The 13,768-nt window shown below is 49.5% G+C and overlaps 1 protein-coding gene across 1 annotated transcript in view; it reads right to left on the bottom strand.

The window, feature by feature from the left end:
* The window catches only part of oafa (OAF homolog a (Drosophila)), an 11,630-nt gene extending 211 nt beyond the window's left edge, over positions 1 to 11,419 (bottom strand). The window contains exons 1-4 of the mRNA XM_086215330.1: positions 10,879 to 11,419; positions 2,429 to 2,563; positions 1,933 to 2,113; positions 1 to 1,435 (exon numbers count right to left, since the gene is read on the bottom strand). The exon at positions 1 to 1,435 is cut by the window's left edge and continues 211 nt beyond it. Of these exons, the coding sequence (XP_086071456.1) occupies positions 1,161 to 1,435; positions 1,933 to 2,113; positions 2,429 to 2,563; positions 10,879 to 11,109 (822 nt within the window). The 5' untranslated portion in view covers positions 11,110 to 11,419 and the 3' untranslated portion in view covers positions 1 to 1,160. The remainder of the gene's footprint in view (positions 1,436 to 1,932; positions 2,114 to 2,428; positions 2,564 to 10,878) is intronic.
* Positions 11,420 to 13,768: the final 2,349 nt, after the last annotated feature.

The following is a 13,768-nucleotide window of genomic DNA, read 5'->3' as shown; positions in this document are numbered from 1 at the left end:
GTTTGGTTCTTTAGTTAGCAGGACATACTAAGACTAAGATGAATTTGGAGGTAAGAGAAACTAAAAAAAAACAAACACCTAAACCCTAAAACTGCCCAGAAACAAATACAAATTTGGTCCCAGAGGCTAAAGAAGTGCTCCTTGGATGATGAGAATCGGTCAGGGTTTTGCGATGGTTCAGTTATTAATTTAACCAAGTTTAGAGCGCTGAACCCAGGGTGCACTGGGAAAACTGGCCAGAAGGGGGCAGTAGAGACTGGCAGAGCAGGTCAGACTGCAGGTTTAAATTAATCCCACCAAGGAACAGTGCCACTCTGAGGCGCCTCCTTCTACACCCTTCCTTTTGCATTCCATCTTTGACTTTGGTTGATTTGACCCTTGATATCAGACGGACAGAACAAGCGTGTGAATGCAACTAAAACCACTCTATTAAAGAAGATAATAAGTCGCTACATTCTACAGACACAAAAACTAGAAAAGAAACATCACATTCAAATCCAAGAGGTTACATGAGTGTGAATACTTCTTGAGGTGAGGACCTGTGGTTAAGAAATGTGATGTTAAGAGCTTGTTCAATGCAAAAGAAGTCCAAATCTAATGAGGTTATTTGTAACAAAACAAAAATATAAACCAACCGCCATAATTTCACGCTGCAACTGAAATAAATAAGGCCAGCATTAGGAAAGCATTTTCTTTCCTGGCCAGCGCAAAATGTTATAAAACAGGATGAACAGTTTTTCACAGAGCTTTTGATAAGAAAGAAACCATCCAAATTTGCCTTCAATAGATGGAAGATTGTGTTTGATCAGAGTGGGACACTGCCTGGCTTTGAAGAGGTCACCGTTGTTGACGTCCGCCATCTCTTCCTGCACCTTCTCCTAGGACACGGCACAGGGATGACGGCTTCCTGTCACATTACCATTGAGAGATCTGTTAGCGATGTGGTTCCTCCTGCAGCACCGTTCTGTGTTTCCCCTGCAAAAAGGTTTTGGTCTCATTTGAACATCTGGATCTCAGCAGTCCCCGCCTGGGACAGCTTCATTTAACATCGTCTAACCCAAGGCCCAGTGTTGCTGTGTGCTGTCTCAGTCTTATGGGTGGAGCAGCTTTGGCCTGGCTGAAAATGTATTCTTCTTCACTCAACCATGCAGGACTAAATGCTAGGTCTCCTCATCCCATAGACACAGCTGTTTTTGGGGAACGAAGTAAGTGAAATGGTAGCCCTTGCTGCAGCTCTTGATGCCACACTTGTAGGTGGAGCCTTTGCCTGTGGTGTCCCGGCTGCGGCAGTACTTGAGCAGACACGGGTACCACTCCAAACGAAGGCTGTACGTGCAGAGACATGGCTGCCACAAGTCCTTGGTAGAGTGACACGCCTGGAAGCCGGGCGCCTCTGCTGTCTGAGGCAGGACCTCAAATATGGAGCCGTCCACGCCTAGAAGACCGAAGGAGGAGGAGAATTATTATCAGCGCTTGTGCCACTGGGATGTTTCTGCATGTGTGGATCATTCTCAGGGTTAGCAAGGTGGTAAAAGAGAAGCAGAGGAGACGCTACTGAGATTAACGGGTCCAACCATGACCATCCACATTGTTTCCTCTACGACGCTGCTGTAAATGGAGCTGTCATGGAGATTCTCCTCACCCAGGCTAATCTGAACTTCACTGCTTTTAAGATACTGGGCCTTATAAAACAGATCTAGGGAAGTGTGAAGGGAGGACAACCAGGAGCAACCTTGAGAGAAACCAGTTTACATAGTTGTTGCATTATCTATTTTTCAAAGGAGTTCATCAGAAAGTCTTTACAGAATGGAAAGACAGAGAAAACAGAACCCGGACAAACCCAGAACGTAATTCTATCAGAGGCACCGGGTAGGAAGGAGTGTCTGGTTCATCAGGAGGGAACCGTGTAATGATCAACCAAGAGAAGCTGACCTTTGTCCAGCCAGTGTTTGACGTCGCACTCGCGGGTGTAGATGGCGTTGCGGGCCTCGCTGCACATGTGGTGGATGTGAGAGCTGAGCTGACCGGCCCGACTCAGGTTGACGGAGGCACTCATGGTCATCTGCTCCAGGCCTCTCCGATCCTCCGCCAGACGAATGGCCTGAGGGTTTTTCTGAGGAGAAATTTGTAGCCAGAGGTGGAGGAACAACCCAGTCCAGTTTGGTGCTGATCCGCAGTTGGCAGAGTTCTACTCTCTAGTTCATAACACTGCTAGAAGGCACTGAGCTCGTGTGCACCGCCACCAGAAGGGTGCCTGGAGACTAAAGACCACAATAAAACTATTGCCCTTTTTTCCATGATGGTGAACAGATCTGCCCTCCGCCTAGTATGGTATAAATTGAACTCCTCATCATCCAATAATTCTACAGCCAGACAAACGGCACGTTGGTAACTCATGGATGCTGTTTAGTCATCGGCCATGTCCTACCTGTCTGAGACGGGCCATGGACTCACTGGAGATGATCTCATTGCGGTTGAGACGAGAGACAAAGCACAGGGCCTGGTACTGGTTCTGCCCTCTTTCCAGCTCGCCAAGAATTAGTGCTCGGAATATCTTCACATCCTGCAACTCACAAGAGAGGAGAGACGAATGGATAAATGGATGAGTCCAGAAGGCTTGACGCGTCGTTTTAAGATCTTACCATTTACATGTGCTAGCTCTGATGAGAGCATGCACTCTTTTCACGTTGTACTCACAGATACTCAAAGTACTCCACACAATATGTGGAGTTCAAAGATGTTCAAACAACTGCCTGCTGAGTAAAGGGTGTTGACTGCACTCAGAGCCACAGTTCTTCTGCCTGCAGGCCTGGCAAATGTTGCTCCACAGATTATTTGTCCTATCAAATCAAGGTGTTGTGGGGTTAAGTTGGTCTCACATGCTGTGAAAGGCAAAAACATGTTAGCATGTTGTTTTATGTGAAACTGCTGAAGGAAAATGGTGACAGTGGAGAATTCACCCAAAAACTTGTTGCTGTTGGCAAGTATGTGAGAGACCTGGCGCCGAAATGCAAGGCCACAGAGAGTTCTGTGAGAGGACATGCAAAGCATGATGGGAAGCTCCGGGGAGAGCAGACCAGCAGACCCGTCTTCTCATTCACTTGACAACCCCCCCCCCCTTCACACTCCCATCTGAAGCTGTTTCAAGGTCCCCAGAGAGGTCGGACTGATAAACCAGCTCACAGAAGTCCTGTAGTTCTTCATCGACCACATTCAATGAGCACTCGTTGTGAGAAACACTTCTGCCTATGAAAAGAGTCTCTGGCAGCCTGACAACACAAGCAGGGTCTGACACAAGACAATGATGGGGTACTATTTGACCTTTGGAAAGCAAATTACTGCGCAAATATTGATTCCTGGGTTTATGTGATATTACCTTAGCACACCTCTGTAAGCTGCTGGGAGTCAAAGGGGGTGTAGAAGCCCAGGCAGTGAAAATTGAATATCTCAGATGTTCCCAAACTGTAATAATGACTCAGTACTGCTGTTTGTAAAAAAAAGAGCCAAGTGAGAATGATTAGAGTCTTTAGAGACGAGGCACAAGGCGACACAGAGAACCTGAGGAGATGTCAGGAGGAGGCTGTAAAGTGCCAACAGAGAAATGAGTACATTTACCCTCAAAAGGAGGAAACTCAGAGGCCACTACTTCAAGACCTCCCATACAGCAGACACATGGTGTGTGTGTGTGTGTGTGTGTGTGTAGGCAGTAAAGGGAGGGGAAGGCATTCATGTCAGCCACATGGATTTGCCCCAGGGCTCTCTGGGTAATTACAGAGGAAAGAGGAGCTCCTCCACCAACTCTGCTCTCCAGTGTAGATACCGAGCTCGCCTCCTCCTCCTGTTTCACAATGCGTCCACATTAATGATTATCTGCTTCTACCGCTGCCCGCTGTTTGGATTTAGACCAAAAGGTCAAGCGGAGGGCAGCGCTGCTCTCTGAGGAAACATTTTGTAATGAATCAAACTGATATCTTGACATTCTGGCACCTACAACTGTGATTTATTAGAAACCGATGCCACTGTTCTGTGCTCTGAATGACACGTCAGGCTGTCAGAGCTAGCATCTCTCACCAGCACTCTCGGTTCTTCTTTCCTGCCTTGATGCCAAACCCACCGGCTGCACTCGAGGGCTTCATATTTACAAGTATGGCATGAGAGAGAGTTTGAACTACTTTGTTAATAATAAAATGTGTCTCCAGCCAAGAATTAATGGAATAAAGGTTACTAGTAGTCTTAAAAGAGTGTTGATATATGAGTGGGTTGGGTGCTGCTGAGATAATAATCAGTTTGGCTTCCAAAAGCAAACAGTGACATCATCTCCACTGTGAATACCCAGACAGAAGCGGACTAGACTCACGTCTGCCTGCCTGAAACCACGACAGGATTGTTTGTACAGACGCTTCAACGTATGGCAGCCAGACACTGAGGTGCAGCGGTGCCAGCGAGGGCGGGCGAGACCTCACTTCCACTCAGATCAGTTGAAGTACACGAGGACCTCCATTAATCGTCCCGGGGTCACAATTGTCGAAGGACTTTCCACTAAACTCTGAACATATAAGGGCGAAAAGGAAACGCGCATTCAGCAAGTATCCATGAACTGCTTTGGAGCGAATAAGCAAAACGTGTTTTGGTCAGTAGATGGCGGTATAAGCAACAGTGCCACAAACTGCAGTGGAGGAGGAAGAGCCCACTACATTGTAGCTATGCAGCCTTGCAGGCACGCATGCTGTCTGCAGACAAAGTCTGGAGTATTTTGCCCAGGCAGATCACATTGCTCTTTTTCAATAAAAGGAAAAAAAAAACACCTTTATCAAGTGTAGAGAAAACTAAGGGTGTTTTCATTTTGCAATTACCATCAAGCTTTGTTCACTGCCATACTTCAACAGCTACATCGGAGTACCTGAGGGAAACAAACCTACGGAGGGGGGCAAGGCAGACATGACTACATTCTTAAAACTTGTCAAGGGAGCTGACGTGTTTCTAGGGTCCGATTGCTACACAAAACCACTATTGAACTTTGATGAGACCAACATGGCAGAGTCAGCCTTGTATACATTACTGCTTCCTGTTCTGGCGGAACCTGCTTCCTCTGTGAAACAGATACAGATAAGAGACTGTTGGTGTCCAGATTACTGAGGAGCAGCCAGAGGTAAAGGCTGTACATCCGAGACGTAAAACAACACCCGGCTCTAGCACATCATAGTCAAGTGAACCTGCAGCAGCTTGAGAGGAGAGTGAGTCTGTTTGAGTTCTCCAAAACGCTCAGAGAGCTGAAGCCTAAATCAGAGAAATGAGTCCTCCAGAAGTGCATGACCACAGTCATACGTGGAATTAAAGGTCTGCAGATCAGCATTTAAGAAAATCACCAGGTACACGCATTAAGAATCAAAAGGGTGACATTTCCTTGTCTCCAAAAAGTCGGGTAATACCATAATCAAAGGACAGTGTAGCCTTGAGTTTTTCCCCACCAGAGCAGCGTAAATGTCAGCAAGCTATAAATAATCCACACAAGAGCAGATTCTGCTGCATTGCTTCCTGACACCCGGGACTTGGTCCATTTGCAGACAAACTACTGCTGGCTAACAGCCAAACACAGGCCTGCATTCATGCAACCTGACGAGTGGGACATACCAAGACCTGTTAAACGGGGGGACTTGTTTCATTGGTGGTTAGCTTTGGTGGGCTACATTATTTAAGAGACACACAAAAGCCTATTCAGATAGTCAAAGGGAGCCATTTACAGTGAACATTCTGTGTCACTGTAGTTGTAACCCAGCAGGACAAATGTAAGTGAAAATGATACACACACACACACACACACACACACACACACTTCCTGCTTTCCAATCCCCTCAAAGGCCCTGTGTGGCGATGAGGCTGATGGAGGACTGCTGCTCCACCACTCTGAGGAGTCACTAGGGATCAGTCACTAGGGACTGAGACTTAAATGTCCAACTCAAAATTAGAAAGTACCTGGAGGAGCAGTTTGTACAGGGGCGCTTATTGCAATCCCATTAGACTGCGAGTGTGCCAAGCACATCCACGTGACAAAAAGTTCTTGAATCTTGAATCTTTCGGAGGCTCCCGAGACCGCGTGCTGACAAGTCAACAAACTGAAAGGAAAGAAAGTGTACAAGTCCCTCAGTCGATCCCTTCAACCTCCATTTGGGAAACTAAACAAAAGTGATCATTGTGAGCAACAGTAATCAAGATTCAGAGCTCAGCTGCAGATGAGGCTGGGAATCAAAACCGAAACCCCGAACCTCTCAAGTGTCACGACGACGACGAGGGACAGACATGCATAAAACTATCATTCATGAATCAATATTGGAAATCATCAGTCTCGGCATCCAGGCTATAGAGATGTCAAGACTGATGGCTTCAGGAAGGCAACATAAGGGTTTTTCATGTTGGGTGACGGCGGAGTAGATGGGCCAGTGCAGCTCAGGTGTGGGGGATGGAATAAAAGACCCACTTTCCCAGACAAAAGCCTGAGTTGAGGCTCATAACAGAGGCTCCAGGAATGCCACAATCGTGTCTGGTCACACATGGAAGTCCACAAACAAAACTGGGGATAGGTGCTCCACTGCCATTCTTCTGATGGGGTCCTTGCACCTTGGGGGAGGGTCTGTGCACCTCAGGGGAGGGTGAACCTGAGGGGAGGGTCCATGCACCTCGGGGGAGGGTCCATGCACTTCGGGGGAGGGTCCATGCACTTCGGGGGAGGGTCCATGCACCTCAGGGGGGTTTGTGAGGGTCCATTCCCAAACAGTCTGGATGCAATTATCCACACAGCCAAACTGTTGATGTGAACTCTGGGAAATGAGACAGTGAGCGCCAGCAGGGAAGGAAATGAAACTAATGGATGACAATCTAACGACAAACATGGCTGAACTCTTGTTGTCCTGCACATCGTGAACAGGAATAAAAGGCGTTAAACAATAACGGTACACCTTGAACTACAGTATCAGTGCCTCAGTACGGGAAGATATTTCAATGATGCTGCTTTTTATGGAAAGAATCTTTCAACGATTTGAATTCTATCTCCACTTCTGAAATTGCCACAGAGTTCTGAAGTTATTTTGCTGCTTTCCTATTGGTCTATCAATTCATGCATCTGAACATATTCATTTCTCTCTCCCAAACAGGGAGCACTAGAACTGACTGAACTGTTACGAGGGCTGCAGAGCAAATCTATCTTCTAAAAGACTCACCAGACTGACTCGCCAAAATGACACAGCCATGAATTTCACGAGTCAGGACAGAGCAGAGGCTTTGGCAGAGGAAACACTGTTGGCTGTTTGTTGCCAAGTGACATCTTAAATCTTCAGAAGAAGACACAAAATGATCACAACCTTGCACACTCGACTACTGTCCCCTTGTCCATGAAAGGCTGCAGCGCTGAGCCGTCTACAGTCTCTGCCCTCTCTGGCCTGGGAGGGACTGTGAGAACTGGAAGCTTCTTCTTTAGCTGAAGCATTAGGAGAACATCTGGCCTGCTGGTGGGAGAAGGAGGAAGGATAAAGACATCACCGGGAGCTGAGGTGCCACCAGAGGCCAAAGAGGGCCCATGTGGCCCTAAAGCACCACAAGAAGAGTTGAGTAGGCTTTGATTTGAGTCCATAGGGAGCAAAGAGAGGCTCGTGGAAAGATGGAGGTGAACCAGCTGAACCCTGGACAGGTCCGGCACAACAAGAGGTGTTGGAAAGGCAACGTGACGTGAACGACAGATCAAAGGTTGGAGTATAAAATGACGCCTGTGTCTTGGCACTGAGCTACAAACAGACCAGCGTTTGTAGCAGCCAATCAGCTGGGGGGTTAGGGTTTAGCATGCCAGCATGGAGCCACTGGACTAACCTGAACTTTGAACTGTCAACAACCCAACGCACTCACGCCAAACTAGTTTTCCTGTTTATTATACTTCTGCTAAGTTTTTGCAATGAACCTTGTATTGTTCATTTACAAGCTTGTTAATGCAGTCTGGGGTCCATCCTGGATGAGCTAACAACGAGACAAGCAGCAGAACATGATCACGAGACCGCGTTTCCTGCAGGTGACACTCACACAAGCAACAACAAGTTTGTGCAAGTGACAGAGTGAGATGAGTTTCAGAGGCGAGTCGGAGCCCAGACCAGACTGACAGCTCCTATCAGGAGAAACACACTTGCTTCTCCTGGAAAAACATGGAATTTCCCAGTGATAAAGACCCCCCCCCCACACACACACACACACACACCACCATCCAAAGTGTGGTTGCCTAAGAGATTAAAGTGTAAGAAGCAATCAGAATACACCAGAGAGGACGAGCCTGAACCCATTTAACACGCTGGTAGGAGTGTCAGGGGTGGGCGGGGCCACAGCACTTCAATGTTCGTGTCAGCCTTCAAATATGTCTGACATTTGCCTTGGACTCCTCTCACAGACACGTTTACATTTAAATCACTGCAGGATGAAGCCGGGGGGGGGGGGGGGGGGGACTCACAAGCAACTTTACAGGGGATCCAACTGTTGCAGAGCTAATTGGTGTTGCAATGTCTCCTGCAGCGACATTGTTCAGACACTGGATATCAGCTTATTAGACAGAATCACGGGGGGGCGAGTCAGCCGCCAGTCACGCAATTAAAGCAAAACAAATTACAAGCACACACACAAAACTGGGGACTGCTTTTCCTGGAGCTTCATTTACTACCTGCAAGAGTGAGTGAGGGGCGGCCCGGTGGAGCAGTGGTCCTCACTGTGGCCCCCATCAAGAAGGTTGTGGGTGGAGCCCCGGCTGCAGCACGGGGTCTTTCTGGGTGAGTCTCCATGTTCTCCCTGTTCCTGCTGGGTTCTCTCTGGTACTCCAGCTTCCTCCACAGTCCAAAGACATCAAGAGGGACCAGGTTAATCCAGACTCTAAATTGACCGTAGGCGTGGCTGGGAGAGCCAATGGTTGTCTGTCTCTATGTGTTGGCCCTGCCATGGACTGGTGACCTGTCCAGGGGGAAGGCTGCTGGGATAGGCTCCACCCCCACCACCCTCAACAGGAGGAGAGGGAGAACATGGAGGGATGGATGATGGAGGGATGGATGGATGATAGATGGATGGAGATGTCTATCTATCGATTGATTGATCAATCGATAGATAGTCGGCTCAGTGGCTGCCAGTAAATTCCCCTGTAACAACAGGACGACAGTGATAGACACACCTGGGGGGGGGGGGGGTCTTCTTCTGCCGATCAACACCCCAGAACCCCAGCACGTCTTCATAAGCCTCAATAGATCAATGTCTCATCTCCTAGTTGCCAAGTTCTTCCATGTCTACGTCTGCTCCACCCACGCATCTGGACCAGGACCACGTAGCTGCTCAACCTCCAATATCTTGATGTGTCATGAAAAAACAACCTCGATGCTACAAGACTTGTCCCACATTCACCTGCTGTGATGACTTTGACATTTTTGTCACCAAAACTCGTGCATTTCCTGCTCTGTTGCTACAGCCGTCAGCCCCACCAGGGGTTCACACCCACCCTCTGAACTTCCTCAAGGTTCCAGGAGATCATCGGCATATAACAGCAGCAACATTCTCCATCTCATCTATGACCCACATCCACAGAGCCGCTGTCCCGAAACTGATGAGGTGCAGAGTCCTCTCCAAAATGATTCAATGTTTCTGTAAACCTCGATCGAGGATGAATCCAAACTAAAAGGGACAAAAAGTGGAGGAAACTGCTCCTGGAGCTGCTGCTGCTGCTGCAGCTGCTGCTGGTGCTGGAGCTGCTGCTGCTGGTGGTGCTGCTGGTGGTGCTGCTGCTGGTGGTGCTGCTGGAGCTGCTGCATTCTCAGAGAGCTTCCCTTTTAGAACACTCACACGTCCCCCACATGGCTTCATCTGGACTCTACACCCATGGCAGCTGGAAGTGACAGCTTGTCCAACTTTCCATAAATCTTGGAGATACTGCAACAAGAGCTGAATAAAAACCACATGCAGGGGAAGGAACAGGAAGGGGTGGGGGTGGGGTGGTTGACCTAGCTGGAACAGATAGAATCGTACATCTGAGAGGCCCGTTTGGCTTCGTACAAGTAAGCTGAGCCACTTGTGCATATGCATGAGCATGCAGGAGGGGCGCCGCATCAGCAGGGCCTGGCTGGCTGCTCCCAGATCAGTGCAGGTCTCTTCCTACTGTTGTGTCACCAATTATTGGGGGTGATGGCCTCTTCTCTTTCAACTCAAAATTAGCTGTTTGGTTGGTGAAGCAGACCTGCAGATCAAAAGGGTCAGACATGCCCACTTAATCCCCACAAATCCCCCCCCCCCCACATCTCAGCAGCCTGTCGGCTTCTGTGTGACAGCAACCATCACACACACATGCCAGCCTCCCAGCCCCCCCACATCTGTGTATGACGAGCCCCCCCCCCACACACACACATATCTGTGTATGACGAGCCCCCCCATACACACACACACATCTGTGTATGACGAGCCCCCCCCCACACACACACACACACATCTGTGTATGACGAGCCCCCCCACACACACACACACATCTGTGTATGACGAGCCCCCCCCCCACACACACACACATCTGTGTATGACTAGCCCCCCCCCCCCACACACACACACACACACATCTGTGTATGATTAGCCCCCGCACACACACACGTGTGTGAGACCCCCGCAAAACAAAACACCCTCCCCCCACCCCCACTCGTGGGTCTCCTCACTCAGTTTCATGAAGCTTCCAAAAGCAGATTCACCTCCTGCAGCGTCGAGGACCCAGGGCGCCACGAGGGGCCCCTCCGGGACCCCAGGGTCCACAGTGGTGGACTTGACCAGGTGTTGCGGCATCGGCGTGAGTACAAACAAGAGGAGGCGAACCGAGTCGGGACCAGTTCTCACCTGTTTGAAGTCCACCACAAAGGTGACAAGGGTTCCGTCCCCCTGTTTGAACTCGAGCGTGATCGCGTCCCTCTCGCTGTCCGCCTCCAAAACCTCCTCGGCCACCAGCCCGTCAGCCAGCCGGACCCGGACCCTGAGCTCCGAACCGAGCCCCAGCGCCAGGACCAGCACCAGGGAGCAGAGACGGGTCAGAGTCCGAACGGAAGCCACAGAGATGCAACTCGCCAACATCCCCACCGACGCTCAGCCGGACCGCCAGAGATCCGAGACCCCGCGTCTGCGCTCCCCCCTCAGCCGCTTCATGCTCCGCCGCTACGGGCCGGCCGCGGTCCCGCTCTCCCGGCCGAGCTCGGACCACATCTCTCCGGTGAATCACAGCTTCTCACTAAAGGGCCACGAGAGTCTGCTGCTCCGGTCCCACTGGTGACGCGGGTCCCGCCGGCCGTGTCGGTCTTCTCCGTGTTTGCTTCAGTTACCGACCAGCAGCGTCACCCCGACCGTCGCGCTGCTCGCTGGCCTCCAAACTTTGTGAAGCGCTAGTGAAGTGGAGGTAGACCCCCCCCCCAAGCTCCCGCCCCCTCGGAAACGCGCCCATCCCCCTCAAGGCCTCACGTGATCCGCCTGCTCGCAGCAGCAGCGCCGGGACTCATGCTCCCGCAGGGGTACCGGTCCGGTCCGGTCCGGTCCGTTCGGCGGGAGGCTCCGCTAAGGCGACACGGAGTTCGAGTTCATCTAACCGGAATATTTAAACACTGCCGGGCCCGCAGGACTGCTCTCCAAACAAAGTTGATCTCCAACAAAACCGCGGGTCGCTGCTCCGTCACCGACTAAGTCCTTTTGAAAGTTTGAGATTCAAAACCTGTTAATACGACAAACAGCAGGTTTCTTTAGGAGAAGTTTTGCTGGAAAACACAAAGTTCTTTTTGTAAATTAAAATGTGTTTCTCCTGATCGGGTCTCAGACCTGAGGACCGTTTCTATTGGCCAGTCTGAACCCAAGCCCCGCCCACAAGACGGATACCAGAGCAAACGAAACATTTGGATTCCCAAACCGAAGTTCTGCTCTCACAGTTCCTTATGAGTGCACGTGCCTCTGTTAATCTGCACCTTCTCTGCTAATTTTAGTATAAATACAAAAAATTGCATGGGAAGAAGTTTTAGCACAAATGTGTAAATCAATATTTGACCTTTGACTTCTTATTGATGGGTGAGTTCAGCTGCTCATCCCACTCTGGAACTCTTCTATCAGGTGATTGTCAGCTTTGGTGTTGGTATAAAGTGGGTTCCAGGATCCCAGCTGAGGGAAAAGTTCAGTCTCTCCTTTATTCCTCTGGGATTCACCCGAGGGGAAAAGCGCCGAACGCAGGACGATCTCAGAGCCGCCTTCAACACTTGGTTAGCAGTGTGTGGCTGCAACAGGGAGGCTGACATCCCTGCTCTAAAAGCACCTGAGGGCTTTGTTTTCACTATCACCTGATGCACAGCATCCTGGGTGGGCCAAGCCCCAGTCATGTGACCCCAAATGTGCCAGCACTTGAGTGCTGCAGAGACCGTCGCCGCTCCAGTGAAGGAGAACGCAAACAGAAGCTATAAAGCAGAGCAAACATTGTTAGCTGAGCCTGGAAGGCCAAACTGGGCCCTCCTCGAGTCTGGTAGCCTGACGGAGTTCAAGCAAGCACCCCTTTGTGACGACGTTTAGTCAGCAAGACTTCTCAGGCGAAGTCTCAGGCTGCATTCAGACCAAATCAAGCGCTGCAGCAGTTGTGAGACGATGCAGGTGTGTCAGTCTGGCCTCAATCCGACTTCCAGCCCGGATCAAACGTGTGGCAGAGCTACATGTTATCCTGATGGATCTGACTTTGGAAAATCAAATCATGAAGGTGTTTGAAACCTGATTAGAATCAGGCTTCTACAGTCTGGATGCAAAAAATAAGCTTTCAAGTGTTTGTCTTTTTGTACCATTGAAAACATGGGTGACCATGGAAATTGGCGGACAAGTGTGAGCCTTGTAGGTAGGTGGATGACGGGTTAGGGTCCCTACTTCAAATTTCAGTGTTGACGGAAAAAGATCTGAATCATCATAAATAAGATTTGAGAGACAAAGAAGAAGGGCGGCTAATGAGGCTCTCCATGGTGTCCTGGAGAGTTGGTCCTTAAACAGCTGATTACCACCGATGCTAGTTTACCGCCACTGATGCTACTTCTATGACACCAATGCTACTTCTATGCTACCGATGCTACTTCTATGCCACTGATGTTACTTTTATGCTACCAATGCTACATCTATGCCACTGATGCTACTTCTATGCTTTTGATGCTAGCGATGCTTCTTCTATGCTACCGATGCTACTTCTATGCCACTGATGTTACTTCTATGCTACCAATGCTACTTCTAAGCTACTGATGCTACTTCTAAGCTACTGATGCTACTTCTAAGCTATTGATGCTATTTCTAAGCTACTGACGCTATTTCTTCCAGTGTGATTTTGGCACACATGATCGGCCACTGCAGCATTTCCCTGAAAGTTGATTCTGGCTCAGCTGAAACAAACTGTTCACATTCACACTCATGACAGAACCTGTGATGTGGTCTGAGTTCAGCCAAAAGCATCAGGAGCTCCACCTCTCCATACATGTGGGCCTTGACTAGGTGATCACCTAGCGTTCAGAACAATATTTTTGTTCCGTTGGCACATGTGCCGGTGGAGCTTCACCCTTCACCCACTTAATCAGGGGCAGTAACAGTTCCACTGAAAATCCTGCGCCGGCGGCTCTTGCTTCACTCTGGAGTTCCATGTTGCAGCCACACATGCAGTCGTCCAAAGTGCAGTGGATCTAGTTGCTGGCGCTGATACAGGCTGAGAGCGAAGACAGACATATGCTAGTGTTTA

Source organism: Aulostomus chinensis, chromosome 10 (genome assembly GCF_037954235.1).
Source record: "Aulostomus chinensis isolate RoL2024-O1b breed Wild chromosome 10, RoL_Achi_v1.0, whole genome shotgun sequence".
Classification (NCBI taxonomy): Eukaryota; Metazoa; Chordata; class Actinopteri; order Syngnathiformes; family Aulostomidae; genus Aulostomus; species Aulostomus chinensis.
Note: the sequence above shows the minus strand (reverse complement) of the source record. Positions and strands in the feature narration are given on the sequence as shown.